The sequence below is a fragment of the Physcomitrium patens genome, chromosome 1 (genome assembly GCF_059467195.1).
Source record: "Physcomitrium patens ecotype Gransden chromosome 1, ASM5946719v1, whole genome shotgun sequence".
Lineage (NCBI taxonomy): Eukaryota > Viridiplantae > Streptophyta > Bryopsida > Funariales > Funariaceae > Physcomitrium > Physcomitrium patens.
The window spans coordinates 11,235,084-11,257,611 of record NC_143410.1 but is presented as its reverse complement, the minus strand read 5'-3'; the positions used below and the strand labels follow the sequence as shown (position 1 = coordinate 11,257,611).

The 22,528-nt window shown below is 32.9% G+C and overlaps 2 protein-coding genes across 8 annotated transcripts; both read right to left on the bottom strand.

The window, feature by feature from the left end:
• Positions 1 to 1,257: 1,257 nt before the first annotated feature.
• Positions 1,258 to 3,602, bottom strand: LOC112287915 (NAD(P)H-quinone oxidoreductase subunit O, chloroplastic). Its single transcript, XM_024531541.3, has 7 exons — positions 3,320 to 3,602; positions 2,600 to 2,708; positions 2,410 to 2,465; positions 2,156 to 2,221; positions 1,932 to 1,973; positions 1,780 to 1,839; positions 1,258 to 1,572 (listed from the first exon to the last, which is right to left on the bottom strand). Exons 1-7 carry the CDS (start codon positions 3,485 to 3,487, stop codon positions 1,543 to 1,545), a joined length of 531 nt encoding a protein of 176 aa, XP_024387309.1. The 5' UTR covers positions 3,488 to 3,602; the 3' UTR covers positions 1,258 to 1,542.
• A 6,294-nt stretch (positions 3,603 to 9,896) lies between these two features.
• LOC112287881 (uncharacterized) lies at positions 9,897 to 15,694 on the bottom strand. Of its 7 annotated transcripts, none has more exons than XM_024531503.2 (11): positions 15,447 to 15,694; positions 14,441 to 14,535; positions 14,121 to 14,214; positions 13,693 to 13,925; positions 13,160 to 13,360; positions 12,493 to 12,654; positions 11,905 to 12,177; positions 11,343 to 11,467; positions 10,994 to 11,063; positions 10,633 to 10,780; positions 9,897 to 10,279 (listed from the first exon to the last, which is right to left on the bottom strand). In XM_024531503.2, exons 3-11 carry the CDS (start codon positions 14,167 to 14,169, stop codon positions 10,221 to 10,223), a joined length of 1,320 nt encoding a protein of 439 aa, XP_024387271.1. In that variant the 5' UTR covers positions 14,170 to 14,214; positions 14,441 to 14,535; positions 15,447 to 15,694; the 3' UTR covers positions 9,897 to 10,220. The 7 variants fall into 7 exon arrangements, with proteins under 7 accessions (XP_024387271.1, XP_024387248.1, XP_024387279.1 ...); XM_024531480.3 differs by having other exon boundaries at positions 13,693 to 13,902; positions 15,447 to 15,686; XM_024531511.2 differs by having other exon boundaries at positions 13,693 to 13,835; positions 15,447 to 15,641.
• Between the last annotated feature and the right edge of the window lie 6,834 nt (positions 15,695 to 22,528).

Here is a 22,528-nt window from a genome sequence, read left to right as displayed (position 1 = left end):
TGTATACCTCTTCTTAGGGTCATATAAGTTAGAAGTAAAAATTGTTGTCATCTTTGACATCATCTTCTTGTTTCTTAGAGGCTTGCTATTTCCTTCATTTTTTAGTTGGTACACATACATGATCAAGGAGAGATTATATTTATTAGATTTCCACCAAATAACATTTTCCATCCTTTGAGGCACTATTCCCAAAATTAATTATTCCCAAAATCTATTTATTATTGATATAAGTAAAAAACATATATTCATATTTTTTTAATTTTTATAATTTATATTTTATAAATGATCAATATAATCTTATTAGATTTTTAATTTTATTATCTTTTTTAGATATATATGTTTTCAATTAGAATATAATTTGATATAAATTTGAAGTGATTTATAGCTTTATAATTAGAATAGAATTTATTTATTAAATAATATATAATTTTACGAATTTTTTTGTCTTAAAAGTAAAAAATATATTTTTATGCAATTTATTTATTTCATCGGATTTTATTTTAAATTTTTTACTTTTGTAACGGCAATAACAATTTATTTGACGTGCTTTTGATTAGATTAAATCTTTACTGGCAGTAGCAAAAGAATATTCAAAGTTAATAAAGTATCAGATGATGCCCAGTCTTTGATTAAATTACCCATCTAATCATATATTTGAAGTATTTTACTAATTTTTTAATTGTTAAGAAAATTTATAACATATCTGTTTCCAATCATGTTATTCAGGTGGTATTTCAAAGCAATGACGTTTCTGGGATACTCCAAAAATACATTTATTTATTATTATTTTTCTGAAAATCAATCGTGAAGATTTTATTATTAAAAAAAATAGTTGTAAGAAAGTTATCACTTCAATAAGAATTTGGTTCCAATATTTGTAGCATTTTTCGTTATATCCTTATTCCACGTGATTTGATACTTATTCTAAGAATATTGATTAGATTTAACACATTATATTATCTAAAAAATGCCACCAATAATTTACGTATACATGTGGGATTGAACTCAAATTTTCGAATCACATTAATAGATTTTTATAAAAATCTGAATTGTTTCAAAAAAATTGATCTTGATTTAGTTTATCTTAATTGATTTATTTTAGACTATCTTAGTTTGAAAATAAGTTAGGCAGGCCTAACAAGTTGCTGCCTCTCCATAGATCATTGCGGATTTGATGTAAGAAGAGGTTTCTTCACTGTCAACGAGAGTCCAGTATCAGTGGGTTGCAAAGAACATTCCATCACCAGCAGACCTATATAGCTTACGTCAAATAACCAACTATTAGGAAAAAATGCTACATTCAAGACTTAAGTCTTGTCCAAAGAGTACATCCTGAGGATTTTCGTCGAATAAAACACTACATTACATCATTAGAACTGTTCAGACCACATAGAAGTATGAGCTTCACTATTTCCCAGATGGAGGGTCTTCACATTTTGCTAATCAATACTTGAGGAGGAGAAAGAATTACAGGAGAGAAGTATCCCAGTTGAACGTTACAGAAAGTGATGGTCTCAGCTGAATCAATGTTGGAGCTGACGATTACTGTCTCTTGTATGAGAGCCTATCCGCCTGCATTTTAGGACGGGGCATTAGAACATATCTCAAAGACATCCGAAGACATACAATACTATCAACACTGTCCTTAACCCCATTGTTAGAATTAAATTTTTATAATGCCAAACGACAGCATTACAAACACATCCTAATGCAAAGACCTCAGGCGGCAGAGTTATGTTTGTGCACAAGACGGTTACAAGCTACAGTGTGTTGATTTACCGGGATAAGCATGTACGTAGGAAGCCAAGCTGGATTCGTTGGTATTCCTGCCCATGAAATCTGCAAGTAGGTTCACAGGGTAAGCCTCAGATATTCAAGGTTCTGGGTCACGAATAAAAATTGTGAAATTAGGAATACAGGAGAGAACATACCAGTGCATACTCGCCATGATCAAAGAATCTGGTGTTCAAAATCTGCTCACACAATTACCTCATGAGTCTTAGAAAGTAGGTATACTAATTGATTCACAGGGAGGAAAGTGCAGTCATCAATCAATTGTGGGAGAATAAAATCACGGCAGTGTGTACATTAAAAGAAAAAAAATAAAAAGAAAAAAAAAAAATCACACGAACAGGAAAATGGGCACGCTCTTTACCTCGCCACGGTCTTCATAAATGTAATCTAGGCCAGTGAAGTAAGGGGGATGCCCAACTGATAGATACTGCATCGCGATTTCCTCATTCAGAACATCTGTGTGTCTAAGCTTGCAGAAAGAAGCACATCTCTGCAAATGACTAGATAACTATGTCTTTGGAGCGGAATTCAAGGCAACATACAATGGCTTCTTGTCATATAAAAGATCGGTATGCATGTCACCCAAGCTTAAGTTTGTGAAGAAACGGAAATTACCTCTACACTGTTCAGATATTTTTCCTTGTCAACTCTCACAATCTGTCCTTTCTTCACTGCCACGACGAGACAAATTGATCAGATTTCGAAGAGGCAAACAGACTCGAATTGCAAACGACATAATTAAATATATACGAAAGGTTATAACAAAAATTGATTAGGCATTCCCCGAGAAAGATGATGATCGTACAGGTTGGCTTCGGGGGAGCTTCTTTTGCTGGTGCAATGTCTGCTTTCGGGATTGAAGGTGGTACTGACCCGGACTCAGCTGCAGCAGCTGACACACGGAAGACTCGTCTCTACAGCCAAAAGGAAATTTCCGACTATGAATATATTTAATGTGAAACCGATTCCACCAACACGAGCCACAAATCAACAACAGTTAATTTCTCGCCAGTGCACAGTTCCACAACTGCCGTCTGAGATATCTCAGACTGTGATTAAAGACCTGGTGGAAAATCAGAGATTTGGCCCGTAGTTATAAACCCTTGAATTCTCGGTGCAGTCGGGAGCTAACTAATATTCTCAATGCACATTACAAAAAATGTCAGGCTCTTTCCAACAAGAACCCACGTGAGGAGACTCAAATTTTCTCACGCGTACTATCCCCTCTGACTTTCAGATCACTCCGTTGAGTTCGACTGATCAATTGCTGTAACGAGCTCGATTCCTTCAACCCTACCATTGGCTAGCTCACACTCCAATGTGCCAGCTCCCGAGCCAATGAAACCAATCAGGCGCATCAAAACTTCGGGTACTCCCAACCTGGGGTAATGAAAAGAAAACGCGCGCAAGCTCGACGACACTAAATAACACTCCTGTCAACCTTCATTCATGAAGCGAACACTACCCCACCTTCGAATTCAACAGCAATACCTCAAACTGGTCGCAACGTGAGATTAAACCGCACCTGGGCACGTTTACAGCTGGAGCTTGACCTGCGACCCACAAGCGCAAATGGGTGCAGGCATCTCTGGGTGGAGCTGGCGGGGGAGGAGGCTGGCGCGAAGGCCTGAGCGGGGGCAGCGTGGGTGGTGGTAGTGGTGGAGGTGACCAACGCCGGGGACGCCATCGCCATGGAGACTCCCTGCAACGCTGGGTGGGGATTTCAGGCAGGCGAGATTGCTCGTGTGGACGACGTGAGAGAAAGGGGATCACCACATCCTCAATTCCCTGAGCGACGCGAATTCGGTGAAGTTGGATTCAGGAAGCTCTCATCATCTCTCATTCTCATTCTCTCGTTCTCTCTCATCTCGATTGCTCCCTCCTCGGTCGACGATAATGATGCTACCGCGTCTTTCCGTCTCGGACGCTGTCCTCGCGACGCCACCCGACGCGACGCGACCCGACGCTCCTACGCTCGGACCAGCCTTATCCATTTCGTTTCCACGTAACGTTTGGCCCGAAAAAAAACATCTAAAATATATATACTCTGTTGCAAAACATATGAATGTATGTATGAAAAATAAATATACAAAGACATGTATATTTTTTGTTTTTTATGTGTATAGTTTGTGTTTGGTGGATGGTTACATCTGATTGCAAAGGACTTGAAAAAACCTCCCAAATAATTTTTTGATTAATATTTATTTTGTGGATATTAGTGTAATAGATATTATGACTTTTGAGATGCAACACTTGCAACAAAGAATCTTGCTAGTTATCTTAAATGATTTACATCTGTAATATATTTTTAAAACTTTAAATTTAACTAAGTTGTGTATGTGTGTATATATATATATAATCTATTAGCCTTCTATCACCTACAAATCAATTAGCATCCTGTTTTTCTTTAAAAAATACGTGTTTATAATTTACAATTTAAAATAATTATTTCATAGCTACAAAAGAAAATTTATCTATAGTTTTACAAAAATGTTATTGTTATGAGATGCAATTGTTAACAACATTATTTTATCTTTATTTCAACAATGTAACAATGATGTTTTTAAATAAATTCTTTGAAGCAAATATTTAATACTCAATGATGTAAAAATGTTTTATGAGTAATTCTAAGGTGTTTGTTAATATACAATTAGAAAAGAAAGAAAGAAAATATATTTTTTTATAATTTTTTTTATAAAATATCTTTAAAAAAATTTCAATAATTTATCTTAAGACCTCTTTTATCAAAGCTATGAATCTAAATAAATTTTTGAAAAGAAAATATGCTCATATGTAACTTTCAAAAAAAGAATGTAAGAAAAAAAGAACTAAAATAGAAGATAAAAATAACTTAGAATGATTTTAAAATTATACAAAGAAATTGGAGAATTTTCAATCAAGACTGGAAAACAAAAAGAAGACCTTGATTAAATTAAGAATGTTGTTAGTCCTACCTTTATTAGTCCTATCAACTAAAAAGGCTATGTGGAAGCTTCTTAAAAAACACATGGCTTAGGGCCTAAGCATCTATATTGTAGATTGCATCTATAATAATTTTAAAGATAAACAAATTATAGTAGAAGTCTCCATAGGCATGTGGTTTATATAATTAAATCTAAATATGTAATTTATATCTATTAATATTTTAAAAAAATTCTAAAATAAAATCTAATTATCATATGTTTATCTATTTATACTACTTTTATTTACTAAAATAATATATGCATCTACAATATATGTATATATATATATATATATATATATATATATTTTAAAGATGAATTATACTAAAAATAATCAAGTTAGTTTACAAGTTGGTAAAGTCTAAAATTTATCAAATAATATTTGCTACAAACCTTGATTTATGCTTTGCACAAAAGTAATTAATATGTCTTTTGAACAATTCATAATATTTTATATCCAAATAAGAAGACTACTAAATTATTTTATCACAATTTAGGATTTTATAATTATCTTTAATAACATGTTAAGAATATCATAAGAAATTATATCCATTTCTGGTAGTATCACCAAGTATTAAGACTCCCTTTGACGGTTATGGCATTATACATATGTATTTGGCTATGTATTTATAAAATAATATGCCTTTTTAAAATATTTGCAATTTAAATCTGACATTTTGATAGTTAAGACAATCTAAATAGTTTATTTGGTAATTTTATAAATGATATTTTTTAAATTAAATATGTTGAATTTTAATTTTACATCTTAATAAATCCAAAAATGTATACATGTTATTTATTTATTTCATAATTTTATAAATTTTTTAAAGTTTTAAATTTTTTATACCATGTCAGTATCAATAGTTGGTCTTTGTCAAAGATATAAATCTAGACAAAACTCAAAAGACAATATATTCATGTATCATTGAAGAATAGAGGGAAAAATAAATAAATAAATAAATAAAAATGACAATAATTAAGATGGCCTCATTGTTATCTCCATACATGTTAGCTACTAAGGAAGTTATGTGTAGTCTTTCTAAAGATTATGTGGTAGGTGAGACAAGTAGCTAACATATGTAACATGTGGCCAACTCACCAAGTCATGTGTCAATTATGTACAACATCTTATGGTGCTTATAGATTCAAATTGCATATAAGAAGAATCTATAATACAACTTAACGAGATAATATCAAACAAATATACTTCTACCTATTTCTACCCACTTCTAATTATTTAACTAATATATGCATATGTTGTAGTCTTTGATTTGGATTGGTATTATTTAATAAATTTTAAAAAACCAATTCCAGCTTATTTTTAAGATCCTTGTATAACTTTCAAGTCTGTTCACTAATATTATATTTCCATCAATTTATAAGATATTCTAAGTAATTTTAATATTATTTTGAATTAAAAAAAAATCTACTTTAAAATTTTAATTTTATTGATTTCAAAAAGAGGTGTTGATAATTTCTTCATTTTCAATATGTCCATCAAATTATTTAATTGAGTAAAACTTAATGGAACATAGTCATTGTTAACTATGGTAGTTACAATTAATATGTAACCAAATTGATTCTTTTAAGTAATAAATGGTTTTAGTTATTAATAATCTAATTTATCATAAGATTAATTCGTATTGATATTATGTCAAAGAAATTATGTATCTTGACACATTGATAAGAAGTTTTATTTTTGATAAAACATAATTTATTTTAATTATTTTTTTTGGTTTTAATTTGTTCTTTTAATTTCTTATAGTTGTTATTTTAATACCTTGTAAAGTTTTAATATTTTTTTTTTAAGAATACTCTATTAGTTGAATTTTTTAAGTAAAAAATATCAAATAATAGATAATACTTAAAATTTAGAAAAATTAATATTTTTTGCATAAAAATGTTTATGTTATTATTATTAAAAAACGTTCTAGCATTTAAAATATTATTCAATTTCTTAAATATATTTGATGGTATATTAAAAATAAAATCTAATATTTGATTTATATAATTTTTTTTATTTATGACATATGAAGAAATAGGTAAAAATAATTTAATATCAACCTTTAATAATCTTTAATGAATATTGAAGTTTGAAGCCATCAAAGTATTTTTGAAATAAATTTTATATGTATTTTTTTATAAAAAATATCATATTATTAAAAAGACATATTTTCTTTAACTTCTATAATATATAAAAAAATCTTTTATGATGAAAAAGGTGGTCTTTTTTAATAATTTTTATTTAAATCACCTCATAAGCTATTTATTTATTAAAAAATATTAGTTTGCTAACATGGTTAAACAAAATTCGTAAAAATAATTAAATAAAAATTAGATTCTTGAGTTTATATATTAAATATGAAATTTCTTTACTTTCAAAAAGATAATATACTATTGATTATATAAAAAAACCTTTCTGTTATGCAAGATAGGATTTTTTAGAACAAACATTCTAAAAAATATAAATTATTTTAGAATGATATGTAAAAAAAAAATATATGTATATGTATATTTATGTATATTTTTTAATATATATTAGATATTAATCTCTCTAAAGATTAAATCTAGTATAAATCTTAGCCTTGCTTTGTTGGTGAGGAAATTCTCATACTAAAAAAAATCTAATAACTTTTAGAAGTTGATTTATTAAGTCCAGAATAGTATGCATATATGCATAAGGATCTCTATTTTTTTTTCCAAAGAAATTATTATAATTCTAAAAGATCTTAAAGCTTAATTATAATTCTTTATAAGCTTTTTGTCAATATATTTTTTAATATAAATAAGTAGTTAATCCAAATGGTAGTTGGATTTCTTTTTAAGATCCAATATTTTATTAAATAGATAAAATGTAGAAAAAATATTGATATTTTATTTTTAATTACATCTTAAAATTCTTTATATTATTCTAAGATATTATTATAATTCCTACTTAGATAAAAACTAAGAGTTGCAAAAATTAACAAGCATTATATATATATATATATATATATATATAAATATATATTGCTTATATAAATTTCTTTATTCCAAAAAATTGATGAAAAACTTTAATAGGCATAAAACAAATTTTATAAATATTTTTTCAAAGATAAAATCTAAGAATATAATATATTCCACCTATTTAAGGATTATAGTTTTTAAACCAAAATAAATCCAAAATGATAGGATTTATTGAAGACTTTATAACATTAAATAATAGTAGACTTTTATAAATATATATTCCACATGTATAATTTTAAATTTTTTAATACCAATATTTTATAATATTTTTATCAAAAAAAAAAGCATAAACACCAAAATCTACTGAAGTAGGCTTAGACAACATAAGGTTGTAGATCCTAAAAAACTTATATTACAAAATAAGCAAAGACTTTAAAAGTTCATATAATACTTTCACAAGAAGATGTTATATAACAATCTACCTAAACAATTATTAGTGTAACTATATGAACTTGTATCAGAATTACATTGGTTGTTTTGTATTTTTGTCTCTCTTTTTGGCTAATGCTAGACAATACAATTTTGTCCTTCACAAACTAACTACTAACTTAATATTATTGACATTAGATTATTTTTCTTCTGATGTGAAAAATTTAAATTATATAACATCAATTTATGTATCTCCTATGTTTGATTGGTATTTGTCATAGACGTTTACAAGCATAGAAGAACCATTGTATGATTTTTTAAAAGAACTCCTAGATGGACATCTCTCTTTTACTACATAGATCCCCTCCTCTTGCTGCCATGCACCTTCACATAAGCAGAGTAATATCATTGTTTTATTATTATTATTTTATATTTCACGACCTTGCTCTCCTGTCCCCTCCCCTAATGATCATATTACATTTTTACCCAAATTTTTGTCTCTTAATAATTTTTGTTGCTGTCTATTATTATTAGTGATTCCCTTATTTATTTCATGATTATGATTTTAAGTACAGTCCAATTATAATATTCAATATTAAAATTTATCAAAAGATCAACACGTTGATAGGTATGTGATATAATTGTTTGAGATCAAGACTGTAGAGTATAAAATAATGATGTGACATTGATATTACTCAATGCAAGGGTGTGTAATAAGGGAGGTGTCTGAACAATAAAAGAAGGGTGTCTAACCAGCATATATATATATATATATATATATATACATATATATTGTTTAAACTAAAACTCAAAAATCAAACATATAGATTGAAATTGCCCTAGGAATGTGTAAAAGTTTTTCAATAAAGGATATTGTTATCCTAAAAACCACAAATACTAATAAAAAATTACTCTTTAAATAAAATCCTAACAACATAACTTAAGATGTTTTGGTAGGATAACTAAAAGGTTGGAGGTTAATGTCTAGTTGTACTTAATTTTACATCAATAAGACTTATTTTAAATTAGGAGAAGTCTTTATTATATTCTCTAGTAAAATTATTTTTAACAATTTTTAAAAATTCTCTAGTAAAATTATTTTTCATAATTTTTTGCTAAAACAAATATGTTATAAAAACATAAAGGCATATTGAAGTTTTATAATATGATTCACTTTTACATCAAATATGACAGGAATACAATCTAAGTTTTTTCTTTATTGAATTCATATAAAGAACAAATATTTTCAATAAAAAATTCAGCGTTGGATCTAAGTTTTAACATAATTAGATAATTTTACTCTTTACATAATTAACAAAGTTTATACATTTTTGTTTAATGTAACTTTAACTTTTTTGAAAGTAATGCTATTCTAGTTGCCTCTATGTGTCATTCCATATTGCAACCAAGTTTAAGTAGATAGCCCTTCAAGTATACAATTTTGAAAAGAAACCAATCTTAAATATAAAATATCCAGAAAAGCATCTTAAATAGGCTAATCTTATTTGTAAATTTATAAATTTTTACGTAGTAACCAATACCATGTTCATCAAATTGAATAATTCTAATTTGAACCTGAATCCTGTAAACCAATCTAAGTTTACCACATGTTTGTATCCGTATTTAACTCAGTTCGATAATTTCTTGTATGTTATAGATTGATGCGAATCACTTAAACCAGAATCATTTTTGACAGATCAGATTGCTGATAATAATCTTTTCATACCAGGCTTAATGCAGTTCCAAAGGACAGCAGAATACATATACAGGAGTAAAAACGGTGACGGTCAAATTGTTGACAACTCAGGTCAAGGGCAGCTCATCTCATGAGCAAGCAGTATTATGTGATACAAAGTATTGCCAATATTCATCCTACGTGTTTATGTTCTCAGCTTATGCTCATGCGTTCTAATTAAACTCTTAATACTTTGCTCAAAAAATTGGTGAAATTTCTAATTTTGGAACAACAAAAAGACTCAGCGTCTCCAAAAAGGCCAAAACTAATCACAAATCATAGAGACTAGCACATAAGGAGCAACTCGAATTGCACCTAAATCAGTCCGAACGTTTGGCTGCTAGGGTGACTCTTTAACTATTAAAAGCGTCATTTGATTTGAACAGAAAGGGGTCATCTGTCCTACACGAACCTGCAATAAACCAAATGAAAGCCTTATAAATCAGCAATAAAGGGAAAAAAAGATTACATATAAGAATTGCTGAAGATTATGCACCGCACGAAAGGTTCAAAAGGAACTAGCTACCTTGGCATCGTACACTTTCTGATAGCTAAATTGTCCAGGGCGCTGGGTGCAGTGTACACGAACATCCCAGGCTTGACAAGACTTAGCACAATGTGACGAGTCCTGAGCTAAAAAATGTTCTTCAAATATATCTGGTCAACAAAGCTGCAGAGACATCTACATACTGAAATGTGGTAGGGTGCATACAGTTCACGTGAGAACAAGGCCTCGAAACTGTTCAAAAGCTGCAGAGGACCTGCCTGGGTTGTTTTGAAAAAATGGTGCCATGGAGCGTGCTAGAACAGGCTTTGGTCCTCCTAAATGGCCTGTTTGCTCGGTCACTAGTTTGCTCAACAAACCATCTACGCCAGCGAAGATAACCCATTGGTCACTTTGCTGCAGTAACTCCTGATCGCATGAGCCCCACAAAAACGGTTTAGTTGAGCTAAATCAGGAGATTACGCTAAACTTTCTGAAATATCTGTGGGAAGCAACTTTGATTTTAAAATAGAAAATACCAATGCAGCACTTTCCATCCAATTTGTGGCAGATCTCATCTCATGGTATTAAATATCTCACTAAATATCAACGGACAAGGAACACAGTGGTTACGAAAATTACATTAACAGATGCATCCTTCTCCCCCAGCACCTGCAGAGTTTTAGATAGCTTCACAATGTAACCAGCATACCTAAGATAACCATCCACATAATGAAACATTGTTAAGTGTTAATAAATTGTAACAGTTTGCTTACAGGAAAAAAATTCCATGTCGTAATCCGAGCAAGCTTAAATCAAATTAAGAAGCCTATAACTGAACTGTATTTAGAAAAAACTAAAATCTAGAAGTAGAAAAGTCTGACGGTACTACAGCGAGCCTGGGCACCAAATAGTGTGACTATACATTCAAGATTCAGAGCAAAACCAAAAAATTACAATAATCAGAAGTCATGTATTAGGAGTAACTCACCCGGGTCTATTGCTCATAACTAAAGTAGCACATTCACTACCAACTTTGGCACAGAGAGTGGGAAGTCCAGTTCCTCCCGCAAGAATAGCTGAGCATACAAGCGTTCCAGGTCGATCTAAAACTGCCTGAATCGAGGACAATGAGAGGGATGAAATAAGTCGCAGCAATTCAATTTCATGCACGTCACTAGAGTTTGCTCAGAACTACACATCAAGGTAAATTGAGTAGTCAAAGTGCGTCAAGTTCAACTTGAATTTCAGTACCTAATGAAATTATCTACTCATGAAATTACCCACTCTACTTTGCAAAAAGATGCCTAATTATTAACCACCCCCAAAAGTAAAAGTAAAAAGCTACGTACTAAATAACGTGCGACCTGAACATGAAAAAATAAAAGATTTTCAAAACTGCTATATTTCGTAAGACTTAGAGGCTTTACACGCTACTTGACAAAAATAATAAAAAACTCCATGAAGCTGACTTTAACTTGTAGAAATGTTTACAGCAATAGCTATAGAGATGTTTTTGACTTATACTTAATTTCACAAAAAGACCAACTTACAAGAAAACATTTGCAGAGGGCCGCTTGCAACATGCTGTTCCAAGGGTACTGGAAGAAGAGGGCTATAAGTCTGCTTGGAACAGCCTGGATGAGGAGCAGGCCATCTATGGCAGGACACCCTGCCCCGAGGAGCTGACCAAGCACATTAACTACGGCTATACGATGTAAACCTGCAGAAGCTTCCTCAGTGCGACGTTGGGACTGATGTGGTGCTGCAGGCAAATCTAACATGAGGGTCAATGTCTTGATGTTTTCCACTACCTCCTTTAGACCCTGCTCAGATCAGCAGAATAAAACCACAAACCTCTGAGTATTCAGTACTTAGACATAAGCTCCATGTCGAAGTCATAGGACACAAAAGTTGAGTTACAAGCATGCCACATTCCTCCAACTTCATACAACTTAGTCGTGGTTTTCAAATTAGCTCAGAACTTTAAAAGCAATTTTTGTTTATAGTGTCTAGCAGAGACCGTTAAAAGAAGAAGCTACACAAAATATGGAGAGAAATTTTTTTAAGTCAATAAAGAATAATTCAGGTGTATAATACCTTTAACATCCAAGAAGGAGTGAAGTCAATTAAAAACAAACCTTTGGAAGTTGGTCAGCAGATGCCCATTCCGGCAACTTTTCTCGGTGAATCTCCAACAAATGAGTTAAGACCCCTCCCAATTGCTTCAAATTCGAAGCGAGCTCTGCTGGTGACATGCTTTTGGTTGCACTCTGCTGCAATACTTGCATCAACAACTCAGCCTGCATCCCAATGATGTCAATACCATAGTTTTTGCGGATGAGCATAGGAAAATACTGAATAAGTTGGTGAATAACAACTCTACGGCCACATCCAGATTGACCAAATTGTCTCTAATAAGAAGAGATCCTAGATACTCCCATACAACTTCAAACCAGGATGGCAGTTGTAAATAAGGATAACGCGATAATGATTGAAATTGACTACATATTGCTTCTTTGTTTCAGAGTCAGGCTTCAACACCGCACGCGTAGTTCATTTATATGATTAGGTCAGTGCGATTAATCATATTGTTGTTATTGCTGAACACGACTTAATCTTCAGAAAAAGACTTACACGCTGCTTAGAGCTGCTATTTACTCCTTTTAAACAACAGCGAATACTATTCCTTTATACCTATCCTTTCTATCACCCAATTGATACCTACTCTTCTTGTTGCTCAGTTAATACCGGCTCTCCCTGCTTTGTAATTAATAGCTGCTCTTCTAGATGCTGGGAACTTCCTACCTGCTCTTCTAGAAGATGGGGATCGCAAGCTCGCTGCCGTTGTGCAGAAGAAAACAAGTCTTGAGCTTCTGGGTCTTCTGGTCCATTTGCCTCGGTGCAATTCCCAATCCATTTGCTTCTTGGAAAGTTTTCCTGCAAATCATCTGCTACAGACAAATCTGATTCTCCTTCACTTGGTTCTTCAACCATATCATACTCGACCTGGACTCATGCAAGAACAAACGTCACCAGGTTATCTCAGATCATCATAAGCTCGTCAACAAGGTACTTATGTAACCCAGCCAAGCACAACACCAACTCAAAGCTGTTGAAGTGAAATGATCAAGTTCTAATGAAATCCTAATAGACCGTGGTAGCAGAATTGACAATCGAATAACACCATTTCACACGGTAGTCAAGCCCAATGAAGGTTGCGATGGAATTTGAGCAGACCGCAAGAAAATTCACAATTCTATTAAAAAATTATAAAATAAAATAATAATCGATGATAAACATATAATCTACACGGAGTTAATTGAAGTTATTTGACTTACCAAGAGCTGCTTACGTAAATGATACAGTCCAGCAAGTAGCTCTCGGCCTTTGCTGCTGATAGGATTACCCTGAAGATTTATACGAAGAAGGTTTGGTACCATTCCAACAGCTAAAGCTCCCGTTAAAAAGCTCATGCCTTCGTCTGTAATCACATTGTTTGAAAGATCGATAGATGTCATCGACGTATTATCCTTCAAAGCTGCAAAGAGCTGCACCAAGTCCAACAAAGCCCCTGCAATCGCTAATAAGCTAATTTTTACATGTAAAGAGACATCATTCATTATCACCATTAAAGCACACAGAAAAATAAATGAGTCAAAATTATGGTGCACGAAAACATTATTTAAACACTGGAATCTAGCGTTGAATACCATCAACAAGAATAGCAAGGTATCATTTGGCCGAAGTGTGAGAATGTCGCCCTCACTTTCCGTATACGACTGTCGGTGATGCGACATTTGCTGAGTTCCATCCATAGATAATTTTCATCATTCTTCATTGTCTCCAAAGTCAGTGCGAATCTGCAATTTTCATGAACCTTTCAACTTAACCGGCTGATGATTACAAATCTACGGATTGCAGGTTCCGTATCCAGAAAACTCCACATTGGGAAAAATGCAGAAATCTTCTCACACATCAAGTTGCATTCGTTGAATAATCAGAACATTCGTGGAATCGAAACTCATTCAATCCCTTACGCAGAGAAGATAGTATATACTCAAAATAAAAACAAAAAACAAAACAAACCTTTTATCTGCGATATCAGGTGGAAGCATCTCCACTCCTGGAACTGGAGATGGGAGAGGCTCCTCTTCCTCAACATCTGTGGTAGTATCTTTCTCCTACAAACACCAAATCAAAGAAATATTGTTAGGGAATAGACTTGACTCTTAGTGCCTCACTGCAAAATGAAGACAAATTCATCAACACTTTCCATGAATAGCTTACAGTAGAAACAACGTACTTCCGTGGAATGGCATACAACCACTGTATTGCTTCCCAGAGATAACAATGTTGTCATTTCCAAAAGGAGAAAAGGACGAGAAAGACATTGAGCTAGTGAGCTGGTTGCTCTTGCTACAGTGCAAATTGCCGCGTAATCATGAAATGCCCATGGTTAGCAAGTAACTCACAACTAACCACAAGAATCTCAGGGATAATGTGGAGCGTATCAGCAGAAATAATATTGACAAATAAGAGAAGTTATACAAAATACAAGTCAAAATAATCATTTTGACAGAACGAAGGAACAAACGAAAGGATCAATATCAAGTGAATTTTAGAGTGACTTTTAAAACAAAAACAAAAAAATAAAATAAAAACAAAAAATAATAAAAATAATAATAACACTGGAAGCCAGCGTAAGCATTGAAGGAATCATAAAAATCCTTTGAAACTCCCACAGGTATAAATCACCACTAATCTCATAAAATATAATGTGGAAGAATTTAACAAACCAAGATGGATCCTATTTCGCACTTCTAAAAATATAGAGCCAAAATCTGAATTACTACCTCACGGAAATTCCACTGCGATCACAATGTAATGAAATAAGCTAAGACACAAGCTAACGTTATTGTCTAATCAATCGAAAAAAAAGCGACATCGGCACGTTACGCACATTCAATGTGCACGATATCCGGACAGTTCTCATCCACCGCCGTAACAATGCCAATCGCATACACTTCCGATCACTCTTCCCGATCTGCGACATTCAAAGCTAACAAAGCGCTTTCGCAACCAGGGGCCTCACCATCGGAAGAAATTCGACGCTGACGTAGAGGACGGCGGAGGAGAGCTGCTCTTGCAGCCCGCAATGATCGCCACCGATCGCGAGCAGCTATGCCTCACATGGTGTCCACAAACAAGGAGACTTCGGTGGCGTGAAGCCGATGCGACATCACAGGAAGGGAATTGTTGACGTCGCGTGCACAATAGACGAGGATGCAGAGGACGCGAGAATGAGGGCGGTGGGCCGTGATTGAAAGGGTATGGTGGAGGAGGAGGCTCTCTCTCAACCCTTCCATTGCAACATTCCTTCTGTCACAGAAGGGAAGCTCGCACGGCCTATGGATGAATGCCGTCATCTCCTGATAAATTCATTCGTATATACGGATGGGTGGGTGTGTGGATGGATGATGGTATCATATGTTTTCATTTGTTTCTCTGAAATTGGCCTCAAAATGTAGTGTGTGAAGTTTCTTTATTTCGATTTTTTTAGTTATTTTTTAAGAGAATTTACGAAAAACCATGAAATGTGTGAAATCCGAAATAATGTAAGCAATTCAAGAATTTGAATAAAACATTGAGAAAAAATTAATGTCTTACAAAATAATTTCAGTATACATGTTCTTTTCCTTTGTTTTCTTTTATATAAATGATAAACATTTGAGATGTTGGCCTTATAGCAATATTACTAAAACTAAAAATTAATAAATAAAAGTTCTTGATGGCATTATACTTTAAAAAAATTTAGGTGTTAGAATCAATTAGAGTGTTTACACTGATCCACTTTTGTTCTTTTGTTCTTCTTTTCTTTTCTTCAATTGTGCATTCTTTGCAAAAGATACCGTATTTTAAAAATCTATGCACACAATGTAACTATTGGAACAAATTATTTATTTGCTGTCGGTTACAAAAGCTATTTTCAAAATAAATTCTTGATAATATGAGCATAAAATTTACTTTACTTTTTGAAATGTGTAACTTTTTTTGTTCTTTAATTTTGTTTCGTTCTAAATAAATATTAAAAAATAAAAAAACTTGGAATATTTTTTTAGATTTTGAATTTTTTATAAATAATATTTGAAGTTTCACAGTGATTTTTTCACACAACAAATAAATTGTAAGTATAATTTTATTGGCAATCATCAATTGTAAAATATCTATTCTTGTTAATATCATTGTTGAAAATGCATTTTTGCAAATATATAATATATAGATGTTCTATCTATAAAGTTTAACACAGGATATTCAGAAATAATCTAGTGACAAGACGTAGTTGTTGAAAATATACATGCCACAATTTAAAACAATGCCGAAGATTAGATTAAAAGTTATAAAACCCCAAAAATAGAAGCATTAAACTCACAAAAATCATACTTGGGGAACCACAAAAATTTAAAGATCAGGTTCAATTATTTTTCAAACCATGTTACAAAAATATATTTTACGATATTCAATGTACAAATGAAATCTCTAAATATGATAAGATAATGAATCATAACCAGGTTCTGTTATATCCTACTGCTGAAAAATGTGATTTCGCAATTATTCCACATAGAAATCTCTTTTTTACACTTTTCTAGAATGCATTAATAGATGATTGAATAATAAGGAGTTTCTGTTTTGAACACACTGTAACAATTTGAAGGATTGAATACACTGAATTAAAAAAAAACTTATACTTGTATAAAGATGGTAGTTTGTAACTTACAATACTTGTACCCATAGTAATCAAATGACCGCAATGACTAGATGCAAAAATCCGCACACCAGATTCAACCTCATCTTATAACCAAAACATACAATAAACAATTTACAACACACTTACAAGCTTCAGAAAGTGTAATAGTATATCTTAACAATTTTTCATAAATTCTAACGATTTTAACAAGATACTGAATTAATGAGAATTCGCTAGAGAATTGATCGTACAATTGTTCAGAGTTGTCTGATATCCTCGTTCTATTAAAAGAGATCAGTAATGATCTCGACATGACCAAATCTCTACTTACGAAATTTTTTCTACACGTGGATCTTCAAACTTAAACAAGATTATCAACATGAAGGTGCCTAATTGACGAGAGTTGGAATCCTATACATGAAATTTATTCTACACCTGATCCATCAAACTATGATGAGGATCTCATCGTGGAAGGAAATATTTGACGAGAGTTCGGATCGTGTCCAAGGCTCGTGGTCTGCGCATCCCCACACACGTTATGGATTAATTCACTCAAGCTTCTTTTGGATAATAGAGGAACGCTGGTTTTCGGGGCTGAGCGATGATAAGCAGAGGATACAACCGCGACGCCATGACGCTGTCGGATTTCTCCGTCATGTCCAATTCACGAGGGTTTCGGTCAATCGTCAGTCAAAGCTGTGCACACGGTGTGCAAGAATAGGGGGTGCGTTGATGGCGGCGAGCGACATGCCAGGGCAAATGCGCCGGCCTGCAACTTACAATACTTGTACCCATAGTAATCAAATGACCTGATAAAAATACTCGGGCTTTAAGAGAATCATACTTTGTTGATGAAAAGATACATCTCCTTCTTTTGATGCAAGATAAGAATGTTTAGAAAGAATGTTTGACAAACCTTATTATTTTTCAAGTCGATATGTCATCTTGAAATCAAACCTTAATAAGGATACATTCCAACAAGCTCTCAAGGACATACACTAGAAAGTTGTAGAAGATTTTAGAAGGTTCTAAAGAAGCTTTGTAGTTTGTAGAAGCTACTTGAAAAGTTTTCAAGCTCGTAGAAGGTGCTTGAGAAGCTTCCTAGTTTATTGAAGCTACTTGAGAAGCTTCCTAGCTTATGGAAGCTACTTGAGAAGCTTCTTAGTTTGTAGTATATATAGGAGCCGAGATTGAGGGGATCCTTAGTCTTGACAACACACCACTTCAAGTTCTAGCTCATCTCTCTAGTGTTGTTTTTATACTCATCTGATTAATCTAGTTCTTTCTGATTCTTCTTGAGCTTCTTGTTTAGATTTTCAATCAGTATTCTAAATTTGTGACAGTTTGTCAAGACTACACTCATCTTTTATATCAAAGCTAGTTCTTTCTTATTGGAATGTGGATTATCCCTCTGCTTGAAGGTGCTGGCATTTTAGAGGTTGCAGATTACCTTCCTGTAAACTGATATTTCTTCTATTATAATATTGGAGTCTTATCTTTCTTGGAGAGAGTGGATTATCCATCTTTTTGAAGCTTTTAAGGTGCTTTAGAAGTTATGGAATACCCTCCTCTAAACCAATACTATCTTCTTGTAGAATTATTTCTATCCTTCTCTTAGAATGGCCTGAGGTCAAGATATTAGTATGACTGAAAGTTCAGAGTCCAAGTTGGATGCCATTATGTATGCTCTTGCTACGTTATCATGGAAAATTGTAGAGATTGAAGGAATCATTGCAAGACTTCATAATGATGGAGCATCCGAGATGGCATAATCGAAGATTCATGAGCTTCAAGCTTCAGTATCAAGAGAAGCAGCTTTACCTCTAATTCAACAAGAATCGTTGGTCTTACAACAAAAGGAGCTCCAAATTAGTCTTCCGGATAAGTTTGATAGTACACGTTCCAAGTTTTGAGGTTTTGTTAATCAAATTAGATTGATAATAGCTTTACAGCCAGAATGCTATCCGACGGAGGAGTTATGTGTTGGACTTGTTGGAACTTTGCTCACGAGGCAAGCTCTATCATGGTTTGCTCCTTTGTTTGAAAAAAGATCGTCAATTTTGAACAACTTTGAAACTTTTTTGGAAGCGTTTGCGGAAGCATTTGGCGAATATGACAAGGCATGATGGGCTACAAAAAAGATCCAGTCGCTATGACAAGGGACATGCTCCGTGTTAGTCTAAGCATCATATTTTAGACAATTAGCCTGAGGCATCAATTGGGATGAGGAAGCATTCATGAGTCAATTTTATTATAACTTGAGGGATGACGTGAAGGATTTGTTATTATCTCTTCTCAATTCGTGAATGTTCAACGAAGCCATTAGCCAAGCTGTGAAGTGTGATAACTGCCTATTCCAACGTCGTGAATACCAACGCTCAAGACAACATACAGCTCATCACGTTGTCATATTACGTGAAGTCTTGCTTGAGAATGCACCAGAGACCTGGCTGTGGAAGGTAAAAGAAAATTGAAACAAAAGGTCTTAACAATCCAATAGGATTATAGAGAAATTATAATTAAATGTTAATAATCATAATCAAACATTAAAAAAGCTCAATTAAATTTTATTGAAGTTATAAAAGAAACACAAGAAAATCTTAAAGAAATATAAAAGAATATTAAAGAAAATTTAGTCAAACCCTAACAAAAATCTAAATAAACCTTAAATTCTAACCAAATCCTAATCCTAATCCAACCTTAATCAAACCCTAGACAAACTCTAAACATACCCTAGTCAAATTTTAGATAAATCCTAACCCTAACAAATCCTAATCAATTCCAAATCCTAGTCAAATCCTAGTCAAATTCTAACTCTAAATCCTAACCAAATCCTAATCCCAACCAAATCCTAAACCTTAAACCCTAATCAAATCTTAATCCAAATCAAATCCTAATCAAATCCTAATCCAAACCAAACCCTAATCATAGATTTGAAATTTAAATAACTAAAGATTGAACCATTGATTCTAATTCAAAATTTTCACACTTCTTGGAATTTAAGTTAGCAACGAGCACACAAATTTTGAAGAAAATCGCACTTACCAATTAGTTGATGACCTCAAAATTTTGCTCGGATGTCGGCCAGCCTTTCCTTCTCCAATCTGATGCCAAACTTCAAGCACCAATATCTCCTTTTTCCACCATTCAATTGCTTCCAAATTTTACTTACATATAGAAAATCAAGTCTTCTACTGATAAAACTAAAAATCTCTCCAATCCAACTAGTAGATTGTTAGATATCTAAAAAAACCTTACTGGTCCTTAAAACCCTAAATCTCAAGACCTTAGCCCACAAAAACCTTCATATGTATCGATCTAGCTATTTGATTGATCTCAAATCTTTTATACACATTTACAACAAGCATATCAATAAGTTTCTAAATTTTCACCTGTAAAAATTCTACAAAAGATACAAAATCCAAAAATTTGTAAACTAGTTTTATTTCTCAAAGTTCTAAATTCATAGAGAACATCACTCTTTTTGAAAATCTCTCAAAAATCCAATACTGAACCAAACGATACAAAATTACCTCTCAAAAATCTCTCTACAAGTCTGTCCTCCAATTCAGCTCTCCGATCTCCCAAAGAACCCTTGAGTAGCTGTCAAAGCACGGTTTTGTGCCTTAGGGTCTGATTTCGACCTAGGTTCATAACCGGTCCTCTTCGGGTATCAACTTTCGTCTTCTTGAGGTAATTTTTACTAATTTGTACTCCTAACTCCTTCCTACATATGCCTATATTCTTTATTTTTCTAATCTACCTTGTTTTGCCTTATTTATGGCCTTACAAAGTAAATAGAAGCATAATTTGTAAATAGGCAGCATTAGCACCTTTAATTTTTCTACCCTTTGACTAATATCTATTTTCCAAGATAATTTGCTACAATATTTTTGAAGTAAGATCCTCAAAACATGATACTTTCTTCACCCTTTCACTTATTATCTGTATTACATCACGACAATGCTCCAACTATGTCAGCAAGCAGCCTGAATTTACATTTAGAGGTGGAAGACATGCAAATTAATGCGGTACGTGTCAAATTCCTAACTCTAGAAGGAAAAAAGCAACATATGGAGGAAAGACTATGCTTGTATTATGGTGAAGAAGGCCACACAGCTAGAAACTACTCCAAGAAGCAAAATTGATGCATTGTCAAGACCAGAGGCATGTTTGTTCAAGAAAACGAAGATGTCCAATCACAATAGAGACCGTGTGGCTGGACAATTCAATACCACAATAACAATCAGGTTCCTCTCTTTCTACTCAACTTGCCCATTGCTTTACCATTCCTCTATCTTTTGGCCCTTAGAAACTAAAAACCTTAGTATTATTAGATTCAAGAGCATTTGCATGCTTTTAGACAAAGAATTTGCTAAGCATCACGAGATTCCTCTAGTACAAAAACCTAAACCCGTTCACATAGAAGTAATAGATAGATGACCTTTATTTTCTGGTAGTGTCACCAATGAATCAAAACCTATAAAGGTGACGATTAAAGACCATAGTAGTTATATTATTTTCAATATTATTAGAACCCTGACAAATCCTATTATTCTCGGTCTTTCTTGCTTAGAAATGCATAACCCATCTATAGATTGGATGTTACGAAGGATGACATTTCCTATAGAACATTTTGAGAATAAGCATGTTAAAAGATCTCGAATCAAAAAACCCTTATTAATAAGAGCAAGAGCGTTTATAACATCATCTAAAGAAAGCACACTGTTTGTCATTTATACAACTCCAACTAGCGGAGAGAAGATTTTGACAGGAAATATACCGGAGCAATATAAAGAGTGGCGTGACTTTCTCGAAGGAGCTACGCATCCGATGATTGTATACACAGATCACAAGAATTTAGAATACTTCATATCAGCTTGGGTTCTAAATCGTCATCAAGCTTGATGGAATATGTTGCTATCTAGATTTGACTTTATTATTACTTATTGGCCTGGGAAGCAACAAGGACTATCTGATGTATTATTAAAGAGATTGTATCTAGTGCTAAAGGCTGGAGAAGCAGCGTTTGATCAACAGTGTACAACATTGTTGAAGTCGAAACAATTTAGTCTTTGCTCTGCTATAGTGCCAATTGATGCTAACTTCCTCAACTAGGTATGTACTATGACTATTGGAGATTCTGTAGCCCTCGATATCATGCAACGTATCAATAATAACAAGTTCAAGGTGGAAGGAGATCTTTTATACTTTGAAGAGCGGTTGTATATTCCAAAGGGACCAGCACGACTCCGAGTTTTCCAATCTTGACACGATTTTTTAGTTGCAAAATATTTTGGATTCAATAAGACCTTAGAACTTATTTCCCAAGATTTTTGGTGGCCCCAAATAGGGAAGGATGTCAAAGATTTTGACTTCTCTTGTGATTTTTGTTCAAGATCCAAGAATCCTCGGCATCGTCCTTATGG